Source organism: Sorex araneus, chromosome 5 (assembly GCF_027595985.1).
Source record: "Sorex araneus isolate mSorAra2 chromosome 5, mSorAra2.pri, whole genome shotgun sequence".
NCBI classification, from domain to species: Eukaryota; Metazoa; Chordata; class Mammalia; order Eulipotyphla; family Soricidae; genus Sorex; species Sorex araneus.
The window spans coordinates 49,089,681-49,105,053 of NC_073306.1; the positions used below are offsets into that span (position 1 = coordinate 49,089,681).

The 15,373-nt window shown below is 47.2% G+C and overlaps 2 protein-coding genes across 5 annotated transcripts in view; both read left to right on the plus strand.

Annotated features, from left to right (window-relative positions):
• STMN1 (stathmin 1) overlaps window positions 1–2,380 on the plus strand; it is a 39,354-nt gene extending 36,974 nt beyond the window's left edge. For both annotated transcript variants that reach the window (XM_055138622.1, XM_004603460.2), the window contains exons 4-5: window positions 1,185–1,376; window positions 1,857–2,380. In XM_055138622.1, the coding sequence (XP_054994597.1) occupies window positions 1,185–1,376; window positions 1,857–1,928 (264 nt within the window). In that variant the 3' untranslated portion in view covers window positions 1,929–2,380. The remainder of the gene's footprint in view (window positions 1–1,184; window positions 1,377–1,856) is intronic.
• Window positions 2,381–13,471: 11,091 nt separating this feature from the next.
• The window catches only part of PAQR7 (progestin and adipoQ receptor family member 7), a 31,077-nt gene continuing 29,175 nt past the window's right edge, over window positions 13,472–15,373 (plus strand). The window contains exon 1 of one of the 3 annotated variants that reach the window (XM_055139385.1): window positions 13,472–13,573. The gene's annotated coding sequence lies outside the window, so the exon portion shown is untranslated. The remainder of the gene's footprint in view (window positions 13,574–15,373) is intronic. The other 2 variants (XM_055139386.1, XM_055139387.1) reach the window with 2 other exon arrangements.

A 15,373-nucleotide genomic window follows, 5' to 3' on the forward strand; every position in this document is an offset into this window, starting at 1 on the left:
TGAAAAATTGAGAACCAAAGAAGTTTATTAGTAGGAAGTTAGTAATATCCGTTATCCTGATTCCCATAAATAATTGTTAATATTTGGCATGTTAATATTTTGGCATGTTTTTTTCTGTGTACCATTAATCTACTCATCAAGAACTTAACAGATTTCATGTGGCCCCTATTCAGCAATCTTGATTGGGATGAGTGGGTTTGATTTTAAAATTGACTAAAACTAAGAAACACAGGGTGAAGGAGTAACCTCCTGATCTACACAGCTAAAGCAGGGTGAAGTCTTCTATTATATTTAACCGCACACATATGTCATTAGCGCCCATTTAAGCTGTTCTAACATGTGCCATACAGCATTCAGTGCCACGTGGGTATCTGCTCTGACAACACTGGGACTCTCTCCCAAGAGGAGTGGCAGTGTTTGCTCTGGCACGTTACCTGCCTACTCTTCTATTGTGGTTGGAGTTTATAGAAGCAGTCACCAGTGCAAAGGCGTGGTCAGAGGACTTTCCTTACTAGATAAACCTCTCCTGTAGTCATCACCTGCACTTTACATAATGACTGGTGAAACTCCTGCCACAGCTGGTATTTTGCAGAAGATAGTTACAGGCCAGTGGCTGAGGCCCTGGATGTGATTCGGTGCTTCCAAACACATCTGGATCAGTTTGGTAGCAAGCTATTTTGATTGTGATGAAGAAGGTAGTTGTGGTCATAACTGCAGTGGTAAGGACATTAATGAAGCTTGCATAGAGAAGATCTAGTAGCTTTTCTTTAAGGACTTTGGTCTCATAGTAATCTGGAAGCTTAATCTAAAACTATCACTTGGCGTATTTTGATTAGTGTAGTTACAGATTTTATAATGACCTTCGGTTCTCATTTTAAGTTAAATAGACAAAACTCTTTAAAATCAAATTTTGTTCCTTAGTATTATCTGGATACCGTTAGCCAGTACATCTTAAAAAGATTTTTTTTAAAGAATCATTGTGCAAGAATCTCTGAATGTGGATAGTTTACCACACTAGACCAATCATGATTTTAGTATTTTATGATAGAGGTAACTTAGGTCTGAGTCAGCAGTATCTAAAGAGATCTAATTTTGTGCCTCCGTTCAGTCTTCTTAATTTCTTTGCAGCTTTTACTAATGCTGAATACCTTTCAGAGCCTGGCCTGTTTTTAACTTATTTTCAGTCCCATGAAGCTGAAGTCTTGAAGCAGCTTGCTGAGAAGCGAGAGCATGAGAAAGAAGTGCTTCAGAAAGCGATAGAAGAGAACAACAACTTCAGTAAAATGGCGGAAGAGAAACTGACCCACAAAATGGAAGCCAACAAAGAAAATCGAGAGGCACAGATGGCTGCCAAACTGGAGCGTTTGCGAGAGAAGGTGGGTGTCAGATCCTCGCTTCTAGGGGAGTTAAGAGCTTGAAGTTAGGCATACCAGTGAAGTGGCTGGGACCGATGACCTTATCAGAGTTGTTTGATGTCTCTATCAAAAATTGATGATCGGTGAGAGAGATCTTACTTTAAAATAAGAATGGAATAGTCAGTGATTTTTTTTTTTCCAGCGTAAATGTGAGTTCTTCAGAAGAGTTACTAAAGACTCATAATCCAGATCATGATTGAAAGTCAAAGATGAAGTTTTAGGGTCAAGGTCATTGCTTGGTAATAGAGCACTGGCCTTGCAGGTATGTGGCCTTGGGTTCAATCCCTAGCAGTGCAAAAGAAAAAAACGACAGAAACATGTCTTTCAGTTTCCCATGATTCCCATAGCTCTGATAAATGGCTGAGGCTGCATTGGGCAGCTTTTGGAAGTGTGACTGGGCAAGCTTTTTTATGTGACTGATGACATACAATCTCTTTACAGGACAAGCATGTTGAAGAAGTGCGGAAGAACAAAGAATCCAAAGATCCTGCTGATGAGACTGAAGCTGACTAATTTGTTCTGAAAACTGACTTCTCCCCCTCCCCTTCCTAAATATCCAAAGACTGTACTGGCCAGTGTCATTTTATTTTTGCCCTCCTGACAAATATTCTAGAAGCTGATGTAGGACTGTATAGGTAGATCAGACTGTATGATGTTGTTTTAGGGGCTAAGGGGAGAAACGAAAAGTGTTTTACTCTTTTTCTAAAGTGTTGAAGTCTTTCTAATGTAGCTATTTTTCTTGTTGCATCTTTTCTACTTCAGTACACCTGGTGTACTGAGTTAATGGCTAGTACTGTATTGGCTCTGTGAAAACATGTTTGTGAAGAGTATGTAGTGGCTTCTTTCAAACTGTTATTAGATGCTGAATATCTGTTCACTTTTAAATCCCAATTCCGTCCCAATTTTACCAGATGCTACTGTACTTGAATGGTTATAATAAAGCTGCACAGTGCTGTTGGCGGTGACTTCTTTCTGTGCAGGAGTCAGCGGCAGGTAATAAATAGTCCTTGTTTTATATTTGTTCCTGACGGGCTTCTGCCTGGCAGAAACACCCAGTACACTCAACACTGCAACTTCTCTGCCCTAGGAGTTTCTGGTTCCAGACTTGTTTGCATTGTCTTCTCCCACAATCATCACTTTGTTATAATGCCTTGGCCCAGATCAGCTGTTGTGATAGTCTTTTAGATATTTATTTGCAAACAAACATTGTTTTGTTCCCTGTGCCTGTAAAAAGACTAATGATGATGCGAGAACAGTTTAGACAAAGTCTTGGGATCATTTAGTATGAGATACAAAAAATATTTGGTATTTTTTAGGTTTATGTTACAGTTGAGGGCTGATAGCATGCTGGAGGCCCAGGCTCGAGCCCTCACACACCATAATAGCTCCTGGAAATAGTCCCCTGAGTACCATGCCAGATGTGTCCAGAATTACCACCACCCCCCCCCCCACACACACACACACACTTTTTTTTTTTTACTTTCACGCGGCTGACCTGAGCTCGATTCTTCTCGGAGAGCCCGGCAAGCTACCGAGAGTATCAAGCCCGAGCAGCAGAGCCTGGCAAGCTACCCGTGCATGTTGGATATGCCAAAACAGTAACAATAAGTCTCTCAATGAGAGACGTTACTGGTGCCTGCTCAAACAAATCGATGAGCAACGGGATGACAGTGACTATTAATGAAACTGCCCGTACAGCGGTTCCCATAGAAAATATTAAGAAAATTGTTTTGTGGAATACTGTTTGACTGGGGAGTTATAACCAACAATTACATCATGCTCCAGAAGCTGAAATACTCCTGTTGGAAAGCATTATCTTTCCAACAAGATATCGGAGAACAAGAAATCACGGAGTCTAATATGATAGGTTCAGACAACCAGATGAGACAAAGTGGAGTTTGTGTGCAGGAAATCCTTGATCTGATCTGGTGCATGGGTGGGATGGAGTCTACAAGAATCTTTAGAACACTTCTGAGTAAGCCTAGAGAAATACTGGAAGTTTGAAATAACAGTATCCTACAGATGATGGGAGGCTTTAGTTGTATACCATGTATACTCCATTCCCTGAGGCATTCCCTGAGGAAAAGCAAGTGAAAGATTCGGATGCACTGAGGGAGGATGCATTACTGATACAATCCATGGTGTGGCCCTGATTCAGCATCAGAAAGATCCTCTAGGCTGGAGAGGGCTCAAAGGGCTAATGCATATGCTCCATATACAGAAGCCTCGGATTCTATCCCTTACACCACACGGTACCCTGAGCACTGCCACAAGCCTCTAGGCACCACTGACAGTGGCCCCCAAACCAATGAGTTCTCAGCACCTGCCTCTTGGAGCTGTGCAGCCAGGCTGAAAGGGCCTGGTATAACCACAGAAGCCTGGGCTCTCGTTTCACTTCAGCTCGTTGAAGAAACGGGAAGAGTTGAGTCTTGGACCTCAACTTTCTCCTGGATAACAAGAAGACTGAGCTAGGTTTAAGTACCCTCCATTCCAAAGGTTTTTTTTTTTTTTTTGCTTTTTGGGTCACACCTGGCAATGCACAGGGGTTACTCCTGGCTCTGCACTCAGGAATTACCCCTGGCCGTGCTCAGGGGACCATATGGGATGCTGGGATTTGAACCCGGGTCGGCCGCGTGCAAGGCAAACGCCCTACCCGCTGTGCTATCTCTCCAGCCCCCATTCCAAAGTTTTTTGCATGAAACTTAGAAGGGTGCAGGGGTTGTTCAGAACCTTCTGGAGTGTACATCTGTCACTATCCTCAGCCTAGGCGTCTTGTTTTGTACGCTGAGGTTCTTGTTGCAACCTGAGCATGCACTCTGGAGCACACGCAGCCCCCGTGGCTTAATGGAAAATGGGGGGAGGGTCTTTTCCCAGGGCCTTTGTGCTTGGACACAGTGGTTAACTGGCTTTAGGGGAGGAGATGTATTTGAGAGAGGTAGCTTTCCAGTCCACCCTTAAATCCATATTTTAACTTGTGTTTAGACCAGAAGTTCCTAAACTAATTTGGCATACCACCTCTTTCCAGGAAAAAAAAAAAAAATCACTCACTGATGGAAATGATTTGGCTTGGGTTTTGAGCCACACCCTGCTGTGCTCAGGCTTACTCCTGGCTCTACACTTGTATCATTTATGACACTTGGGGAACCATATAGGGTGTTAGGGATAGAACCTGGGTCAGCTGCATGCAAGGCAAGCCCCTTGCATGCAGCTATCTTGCCAGTCCCTTTTCCCTTTTTTTCTTTTTGGGTCACACCCAGCAATGCACAGGGGTTACTTCTGGCTCTGCATTCATGAATGACTCCTGGTGGTGCTCAAGGAACCATATGGGATGCTGGGATTCAAACCCGGGTTGGCCACGTGCAAGGCAAATGCCCTACCCACTGTGCTATCGCTCCAGCACCCCCTTTTCCCTTATATTTTTTTTAACTCTTCGGAGTTTGGGATCTATACACCACACCCAGTATTGCCCAGGGGCTATTCCTGATTCTGCTTGGGTCACAGGTTGGTGCCAGGGGGACCATCTATGGTGCCAGAGTCAGCTGAATGCAAAGTAAGCACTTTACACCCTGTACTAAGGCCAGCTTTAGAAATTTCCCATTTATTTTTGTATGTAGTCTCCTGAAAGAGATTATGGACTGGAGCAATAGCACAGCGGGTAGGGTGTTTGCCTTGCACACAGCCAACCTGGGTTCGAATCCTCTATCCCTCTCAGAGAGCCCGGCAAGCTGCCAAGTATATCCTGCCCGCACAGCAGAGTCTGGCAAGCTCCCTGTGGCGTACATGATATGCCAAAAACTAACAAGTCTCACAAGATGTTACTGGTGCCTGCTTGAGCAAATCGATGAATAACGGGACGACAGTGCTACAGTGCTATATAATAATAAATCTCCATTTATTTTTGTTTGGGGACCACACCCAGTAGTATTCAGGGCTTACTCCTGGCTCTGTGCTCCTGGATCACTCCTGATGGGGCTTGGGGGGCTTTATATGGTGGGGGATCAAACCCAGCTGTGTGCAAGGCAAGCCCCCTACTACACTATCTGCTGTACTATTGCTCTGGCCCCAGAAATCTAATCTAAGTGAGCAAAGTCCCACATTGCACCAGAGGCTACTACTACTACCACCGAATTGTTCAGTAGCCCCCGAGGGGTGGTATTGCCCACTTTGGCAAACCGGTCTAGACACATCTCTACGGTCTACGGTGATGAAAAGGTGCAATGGAGCTTTGCACTCGACAGGCTGACGCTTGAGCAGGAAGGAGAGTGTGTTCTCCACCAGCTCGTAGAATCCAGTGTGCTATGGGGTTTGGAAGGTGGGGGAGTAAGCACAGACTTCAGCTGCCTGAGAAGCATCAGAGAGGAAAGACAGCCCCTCCCTGAGCAGGCTGGTATGAACCCAGGCACTTGGTGATGCCCTGCAGAAGCGTGACAGTGTGGGCTGTGCAGAGACGCTTTACTGGCCTAAGTCCCTAAGTTGGTCAGGCTCTGCCTAGGTCCTCTGGCTCCCACCCTGCGAAAGGAGCACTGGGCCAGGGGCAGCTAAGTCCCCCTCCTCATATCCTGAGCAATTTCCTTCAGTTCCCCGGCTCATCCAGTGCTGCCCTCCTCCAAAGAGACTTGAACAGCTCTCACTATCTCGCCCCACTCACTACCCGTTATAATAAGGGGCTTCTTTTCCCTGCCATTCTTCCAGTGGGGAGTTCTGACTACCAGGGATATTCTGGTGCCTCAGGAAATGTCCTGCTGGATCGGATCATGGTCTCACTGCCTCATTGAGCGCTGTGGTCTGAGCCCATGACTTGGAGCAGATGAAAGCTGAAGGCCCCGCTCAGAGCAGCTTTTCCCTCAGGGAGGAGATTGGATTTGATGCCCTAGAAGTTTGCTTTCAAGCCAAGACTAACCCCCAATGAGGTTGCAGATTCTGGAGACAAGGGACCATGGATAGTCACTGAGGATTCCCCTGGGTGCTGAAGTCAGGCCAGAAGCATGGCTGCTACTCAAGCCTGCTGTCTGCATCATTCCTCTTCGGGTGCAGGTTGCTGTGTCGGGGACGCCTCTGCCATATTACAAGGGACACAGGGAAGGTTTTCTGACTGGTTTTTACTTTATAATCTTTTGGTGGTGGGGGGGACCACACCCAGCAAGGAATGTTCGGGTTACTCCTAGCTCTGCACTCAGGAATTACTTCCAGCAGTGCTGAGGGATATGGGATGCCATGGATCAAACCAGGTTGGCCATGTACAAGGCAAGTACCCTACCCACTGTACTATCCAGACCCTGTCATTTTTATTTTTAAAATATATATATATACACCTATGTGTGTGTGTGTGTGTGTGTGTGTGTGTGTGTGTGTGTGTGTGTGTGTTTTGGGACACACCCAGTGGTGCCCAGGGTTTGCTTCTAGCTGGGAATCAAACCTGAGTTGTCTGTGCAAGTCAAGTGCCCCATCTGCTGTACTGTCTCTCCTGCCCCTTCTCTGACCCACTTTAGATAGGCACTCAAAGCTTGGAAACTTTGGTGTAAGATTGAAGCACTTCAAGATGCAGTGACCTCCTTGCGGAGGGTGTAGGCCAGGCCAGAAAGGCCCCGCTTTCTTTCAGTATGGTTAAAACGCTGCCCTCCCTGAACACCAGTGGGCTGGGCAACGACCCCCACGTAGCAGACTGGTCAGATGTCATGGGTCTGCCCCAGCATGGTGGCACAGAGGCACTGAGCAATCCTGGGCCTGGGCTTCCAAGCCAGGCTTCTGGCCCCCTCTAGCAAGACCCCAGTATTTCCTGACAAGGGGGAGAGTGTGAAGGAGGACTCCCCGATAAACTTTTTTGTTTTTGTGACACACCCAGTGCTTTCTCCATTGTTCTGCACTCAGGGGTCATGCCTGTCTGCGTTCAGAGGATCATATGCATTGCCAGGGATTGACAGGGATTGAATCCGAGTCAGCTGCGTTCAAGGCAAGCACCCTACCCATGGTACTATCTCTCCGTCTCTCCCCAGCAAGCTGAAATGCTCTCACACTTTAGTATATCACAGAGCAGCTAACTATTATTATTTTTTATCCCACTCCCCACAGCTAATAATTATTTGCATGATCTCTATGCCAGGAACCATGCTATGAGGATGATATGACCATTTCATGAGCAATAAAGACACCAGAGACAGATGGTTTGCCCTCCTGGGACAGAACTGAAAGAGGCCATGAAAAGAGACTTCAAACTCTCCACCCTGAGTTATGCGGCAGGTCCTAGTGTACCCTAAATATTACCATGCAGTCATTACAGACATACCTCCAGATAGAAAAAGGACCCCCAAGAACAGAGGCCAGAGCCTCTTAGCATGGGGAGATCCAGGGGGATCATACTTAATATGAAGTATATAAAATATAAATATATATGATTTGAAGGGCCTGAGTCTCTCGACACGGGAGATCCAGTAAGGAACAAGCCTGGCACACGGTGCGTTAATGAATTCTTGCCGGAGTAGATCTGAGAGGGTCACTCCTTGTTTCGCCTTGGGGCACCTACTTTACCTTTGCCCTGGGTAGACCCTAAATGAAGCTGCTGGTTCTCTAAGGAGCAGGGGAGGCTGTGCACCAGCTCTGCAGGTTGTCTGCAGAGAGGCACGGCTAGGTCTGGAGACAGCCAGAGTCTGTCCGCAGGCATGCTGTTTTCAGCCTATGGCATATTTTAGAGTTTTAAATTAGATGACAGTTAATTCCACTTGAAAATCTGATTTCGGATTTATCTTGAGGAATCTCTGGGGTCTGGCAGCCCTGGCCTTTCTCCCTACCCAGACGCAGTCAGCAGGCTCTGGCAGCTGCTGCCCCCTCGCGGCGACATGTGCCCTCTGCAGCTCTCCGAGGTGGCAGAGCTGGCAAGGATGACAACAGCACCATCAGCCTGCCAGTGAGGTCAGGAGTCCAGCTCAAAAAAATGACAGGCTTGTCCTCGGGCCTGTGTTCTGCCCTGAACACCTGGATCTCGCTTGCTTGCCTCTGTAATTCTGCTTTTTCCACTCTGGAGAAGCCCGTGCTTCCTCTTGAACATGTATTTCCTCTTTTCCTCCCTCCTCAAGTATTTCTAAGCCAGTTTCATTCGACAGAAAACTGCCTTGTTTCACAACAGCAACAACAACCGGGGACTGGAGAGATAGCACAGCGGGTAGGGCGTTTGCCTAGCATGCGGGGCCAATCCGGGGCCGATTCCCAGCATCCCATATGGTCCCCTGAGCACCGCCAGGAGTAATTCCTGAGTGCATGAACCAGGAGTAACCCCTGTGCATCGCCAGGTGTGACCCAAAAAGCCAACAAAAAACCCCACCCCATATATTTATATTTTACATATTTCATATTAAATATATTTATAAATGTCTATATAGGGCTGGATCGATAGCACAGCGGGTAGGGTGTTCGCCTTGACCATCGAACACGGCTGACCTGGGTTCGATTCCTCCACCCCTCTCGGAGAACCCGGAAAGCTACTGAGAATATCTCGCCCGCACAGCAGAGCCTGGCAAGCTCCCTGTGGCGTATTTGATATGCCAAAAACAGTAACAACCAGTCTCACAATGGGACATTATTGGTTCCCGCTCGAGCAAATTGATGAGCAACGGGATGACAGTGACAGTGATATATGTTTATATATTCTATATTTCTCTATGGGCTGGAGCGATAGCACAGCGGTTGGGCATTCGCCTTTAACTCGGCCGACCCGTGTTCGATTCCTCCGCCCCTCCTGGCAAGCTACCGAGAGTATTGAGCCCGCTCGGCAGAGCCTGGCAAGCTACCCATGCATATTGGATATGCCAAAAACAGTAACAATAAGTCTCTCAATGAGAGACGTTACTGGTGCCCGCTCGAACAAACCAATGAGCAATGGGATGACAGTGATATTTCTCTCTATATAAAATTAGAGGACCTCTCGCCCATGTTTACTGAGCATTGTGCTCAAAATTTGTGGGATGTTTCTATAGAAAATCTATCCTAGGGCTGGAGCGATAGCACAGCGGGTAGGGCGTTTGCCTTGCACGCAGCTGACCCGGGTTCGATCCCCAGCATCCCATATGGTCCCCTGAGCACCGCCAGGAGTAATTCCTGACTGCAAAGCCAGGAGTAACCCCTGTGCATCGCCAGGTGTGACCCAAAAAGAAAAAAAAAAAAGAAAATCTATTCTACCTAAAGAAATTGAAAGATGTTTTAAAGAAATAACAAAGACGGTGTTTCCCAGACTGTGTTCAGAGGGATACAATCAAGATGTACGTCGTGCTAGAATGATAGCACAGCAGGTAGGGTGTTTGCCTTGCATGTGGCTGACCCAGGTTTGATTCTTCCATCCCTCTCAGAGAGCCCGGCAAGCTACCAAGAATATCCTGCCTGCATGGCAGAGCCTGGCAAGCTTCCTGTCATGTATTCGATGTGCCAAAATCAGTAACAAGTCTCTCTCAATGGAGTCCTTACTGGTGTCCACTTGAGCATATAAAATGAAGGGTTGGACTGGAAGAGGAGGAAGGTACCCATCGAGTTGAGGCTTGCACTCTGCATCCAGGCAATTTCTCAGGGGGTCACAGCCCCTGTCATCAGCATGACAGCAGAGAGAAGGCTGGGAAGGGGGAGGAGAGACTGTGAAAGGAAGCTAGATGAAAATCGAAAAATTTTATATGTATAGTGCTACAGTGCTATATAAAATATGTCTATGTATTTTATATGTCTACACAAAATATACATTTTTATATGTATAACATATAATGGAAAACCCTCCTTTTTTCTGGAGTTTTTGGGTCACAGTTAGTGGTGCTCAGGGGCTACTACTCCTGGCTCAGTAGCTCAGTAATTGATCACTCTGGAGGTGCTGGGGGGCCATCCCTGCAGCCTGGGGAGCCAATCCCAGGCCTTCCTTCATGCAGAGCATGCGCCCTTTAAATTTTCCAGCCTTAATGTACCATTTGCAAATGTGAAGTAGCTCAGGGGCTTTAAGCAGTATCTCAATATTGGGAACATTGCACAATGTTTTCACTCTCTAGTACATGACTAGTACATGAGCAAGAGTCTGAATTCTTGGCATATAAAAACAAAATTATTTTATTTTACTTTTATTATTATTATTATTATATTTTTAGCTTTTTTGAGGTCAAACCTGGCGATGCTCAGGGGTTACTTCTGGCTCTGCACTCAAGAATCACTCCTGATGGTGCTCGGGGGACCATATGGGATGCTGGGAATCGAACCCAGGTCGGCTGTGTGCAAGGCAAACGCCCTACCCGCTGTGCTATCACTCCAGCCTCACAAAATTATTTTAACTCTGAGTACTTTGGCCTGAAGTCTTGACCTCTCACTTCACAAAGCCTCCAGGGTTGGGGGCAAATAGGCTTGATACATTATTTGATTTAATTTCCTTAAATCATTGAGCTCAGTCCACAGAGAGCATGGTGGGCAGAGGCCCGGGCTCCCAGAGCCCGAGACATGCAGGGCTGAACCCCCCTCTCCAAAGGATGGCCAGGCTCTATTCAGCGTGGGGTGCTCCCTAGAAGGGCGGAGGGATCTCTGGCAGACATTCGCCCTGACTCAGCCTGCGGAGGCGTTTGTTTAGAATCCAGAGAATATCATCTCCCACTGGAAGGGCCCTCAGCCACCCTGGGCCTACCCTCCTTGTCTGGAGGAAAAACTTGGGTTGATGCAAGGGTTCACAGGAGAGCTCTTGGCTCACATGTGTGAGATCCTGGGTTCAATGCTCAGCACTGCCCTCCACCCCCAGCAAAATAATAATAATAATAATAACAATAACAATAAAATGTAGAAGAATAAAACATTGATTTTGCTTTATTTTAGAGATGGGGGATCACACCCAGTGTTGTTCATGGCTTACTCCGGGCTCTGTGCTCACAGATCACTCCTGGCAGTGCTTATGGGGTGCCAGGGATTAAACTCAGGTTGGCTGGATGTGAGACAAGCTCCTTACCTACCATACTATCTCTCTGGTTCAAGAGGAAGAATTCGAGACCAGAGAAAGCACTTGCCAGCAGAGTTTGCCAGTGAGTGGGGCCCCCATGTATAGGTTTTTTAGTTTGTTTGTTTTGGGGTTATACCTGGCGCTGCTCAGGATTGCTCCTGACTCTGTACTCAGGGATCACTCCTGGCCAGCTTGGGGGACCATCTGGGATGCCAGGACTGAACCAGGGATAACCACACGCAATGCAAGGGCTACACTATCACTCCAACCCAGGCTTTTAAGTTCTTAGACAGATGCAGGGTGGGGCTGGCAGCCACACATAATGAGCTCAAGCTCAGTTGCATTAGCTCTTCAGGGGCACTGGGCCTCTAACCACCCATCTGTAAAGTGGGTGCCTGAGGACTGAGTCTGACTGGGTGTCAGTGAACCGCGTAACCCAGGGCTTGGAGCTTGTGAGATGAGCAGGCTAAGCTTGTTTGAGAGCTATATGCCACGCCACGCAATGTTTAAACATTTTACCAATTCCATCTTCAATCTTGAAAACACCCTGTTGCGGCTGGAGCAATAATAGCACAGCAGGTAGGATGCTTGCCTTACATCTGCTGACCTGAGTTCAATCCCTGGCATCACATATGGTCCCCTGAGCCTGCTGGGAGTAATTCCTGAATGCAGAGTAACCCCTGGGCGTCACCAGGTGTGTCTCCCCTGCCCCACCACCAAAAATTCCCTGTGGAGTAAATAACAGGAAATAGGTTGAGTTGTCCCCTGACCCTTAAGCTAGTCAGAGGCAAGGCCAGCAGGTGGCGCCCTCAATGGGCCAGGTCATTCGGCCAAAGTCACTGGGTTCAGGATCATGGGTGCTCACTCCCTCCTTCCTGTTTTCCCAAAAGGGCTTTGACTTCTGCCCTCCCAATTGCTCCTGCTGGTAGAACTGTGCAGTCCAGGAAGACAGAAGAGGATTTGTGTGTTGGTGGGTAGAGAGACGCCTGGTTGTTTCTCACATCCTCTACGCCCATTCTCCTTCCTCTCGTCCTTCCTCTTTAAATAAATGTAACCCCTGAACAAGAGTTTATACCAAAAGCTGCAAAGCTCTGTAAGGCCTGCTCCAAACCAGCCTCTCCATGCTTTCATTTGTCCCCAGAACAAAAGCATTTTCCATCATCTTGCATGCCAGGTGCAGTTTGGGATCCTGAGGATGCGCTGTGCAAAGGCAGACAAGTTCACGATCTCAGAAGTTTATTTCCTAGTGCAAGAGACAGACATTAAGCAATAATAAGACAGTCATTAAGCAAGTCTATGCCCAGTGCCGAGGAGAAAATGCAGGTGGTGATGTAATAAGCCGTTAGTGTGGCAGGGGACCGTGAGTTCCTAGGAGAGGAAATCAGTTGATGCAAAGGCCCAAGAGCAGAACCAGCTGGTGTGAGGAGGCGTATAAACAAGGTTCCTGTCTGGTTAAAACAGCAGGGGTTCTGGTGCTAGGAGGGTGGACAGTCATGCAGGTCTGGGGCCAAAGAGGTTCCATTATGTTCTGTGTAAGATGTAAAGCACCTGGGGCTATAAGCAGAGAGTGGTATAAGCAAGTTGTATTTGTAAACAGGCTTTTGATCCTTCCTCCCATAAATGAGAATGGGTGTTAGGATTAGGGGTGGTGACCTGAATGGAGACACAAGGTCAGATTGAAGATCAAACTCACAGCGGAACCAACATGGCTTGGATGGCAGCTACAGAGTGAGGGATGGCCCTTGGGAGTGAGCGGAATTGCCATGTGCTCAGATGAAGAGGGCTGGGGAGGGGTGTGGGGTAGGGAGGTGGCCAGCTGCATAGGGACATGGACCTAGAGGCAGTGTATTGATCACAAGAGTTAAAACCATGTGATGAGATGCTGGACGGAAAGAGTGATGGAGCCTGAGTCCTTGAAGTATCACTGAGCTGACATACCCATCTGCCTCCCACACGCTTCTTGTGGGAAGCAAATTAAACGTTTTATTTGCTTAAGTCACTGTTTATGGCTTTTCACTGTTTGCTGCTGAAAGAAATTATAGCTAATGGAATCATGTTGCATTTGAGTTGAGGTTTTTCTAAAGAAATTTTATTTGACTTCATTATTTGAGGGCTTTGGAGCTACACCCAGCTGTGCTCAAGACTGACTCCTGGCTCTATGCTCACTCCTGTGGTACTTGGTGGACCATATGTGGTGCTGGGAATTGAACCGAGGTTGGTGAGTACAAAGTACCTTACCTCCTGTACTCTCTCACACAGGTTCCTCTCTCTCTCTCTCTCTCTCTCTCTCTCTCTCTCTCTCTCTCTCTCTCTCTCTCTCCTTCTCTCTCTCTTTTCTTTAGATTGGAAAAATGTTTGGTAAACTGTCAGAAAGAAATGATGTACTACTTGGACTATCAATTACAATTTGAATTATTCAAAAAGATTTCTTTGTTATCTCAGGGTTTGGGACCACAACCAGCAGTGCTCAGGGTTTACTCGTGTCAGTGCTCATACATGGCTCCTGGGATCGAAGCAGAATTAACCACAGGTGCTATCTCTCTGGTCTATCTCACTCCTGTGCTATTTGGTTAAGTCTTTAGGGAAGAAACTAAGAATTTGGTCAATCACTGAACCCAAGAGATATTTATTGAGGACCTGCTATGTAGAAGGAACTATGCTGGGTACTGAGATTTAGCAGTGAAAACAGACGAGTGCCTGCCCTTGGGGCCAGCGAACTAGTACAGCAGGTAGGTGCTTGTCTTTTTTTTTTCTTTTTCTTTTTGGGTCACACCTGGTGATGCTCAGGGGTTACTCCTGGCAATGCACTCAGGAATCACTCCTGGCGATGCTCAGGGGACCATATGGGATGTTGGGGAATCAAACCCGGGTTGGCCTCGTGCAAGGCAAATGCCCTACCTGCTGTGCTATCGCTCTAACCCCTAGGTGCTTGTCTTGAATGCAGCTGACAGGGTTTGATCCCCAGCACCCCATATGGTCCCCTAAGCGCTCCAGGAGTGATTCCTGAGTACAGAACCAGGAGTAAGCCCTGAGGACTGCCTAGAATGAATCTCCCCCCACCAAAAAACCAAAAATAGTGCCTGCCCCAAGGAATTTACCCTCTAGATTACTAAACTGTTCCAATAATCTAGAAAGAGGACCTCCAAAAAGATTTTAAAAAGATAGTACAGCGATAGTTCAGCGTGTAGGGAGTTTGCCTTGCACACAGCCGACCCAGGTTCGATTCCCAGCATCTCATATGGTCTCCTGAGCACTGCCAGGAGTAATTCCTGAGTGCAGAGCCGGGAGCAATCCCTGTGCATCGCTGGGTGTGACCCAAAAATGAAAAAAAATACAAAGAGGACCTGACTTCTAGACTGTGGATTTGATCCCAAAGTTGGTGAAGGTGGTATGTCTACTCTCACTGGATGCCTTACCCACAGCCACTATGCCACAGATTAAAAGTCAGCATAGTTTGGGGCCAGAGCGATAGTACTGCATGAAGGGGCACTTGCATGGCAGATGCAGATTCAATCTCTGGCTCTACAGATGGTCCCCCATGCCCTGCCAGGAGGGATGCATGTGCACGAGCAAAGAGCCAGGGGTAAGCCCTGAGCACCACCAGGTGTGACCAAAAAATAAACAAAAAGTCAACACAGTTCTCCAGTGTTGTCTATGAACCGGTTACTGGGTTGCACTCGCCCTCAATGAAAGATGTGCTATTAGTTTGTATTTGAGTCAATCTTGGAGTGTTCAGGGCCTACTTCTGGCTCTGCACTCAAGAACCACTCCTGGCGGTGCTGTGGGGACCATAAGAGATGCCGAGGATTGAATTTGGGTCAGCTGCATGCAACAAAGAACCCTACCTAGTGCTATGGCTCTGACCCTTGATGTGCTATTCTTATTTGTTCTGTAGAAAGGCAAATAAGCAGCTTTTGCTAGAGAGCAGGCTGTGTGGGACTTAAACCCAGGGCTTTCTGCCTCCAGAAGCTCTGTGGCCTCCAATGCTCCCTCCAGGGACCAATTTCACAGTCTCTCC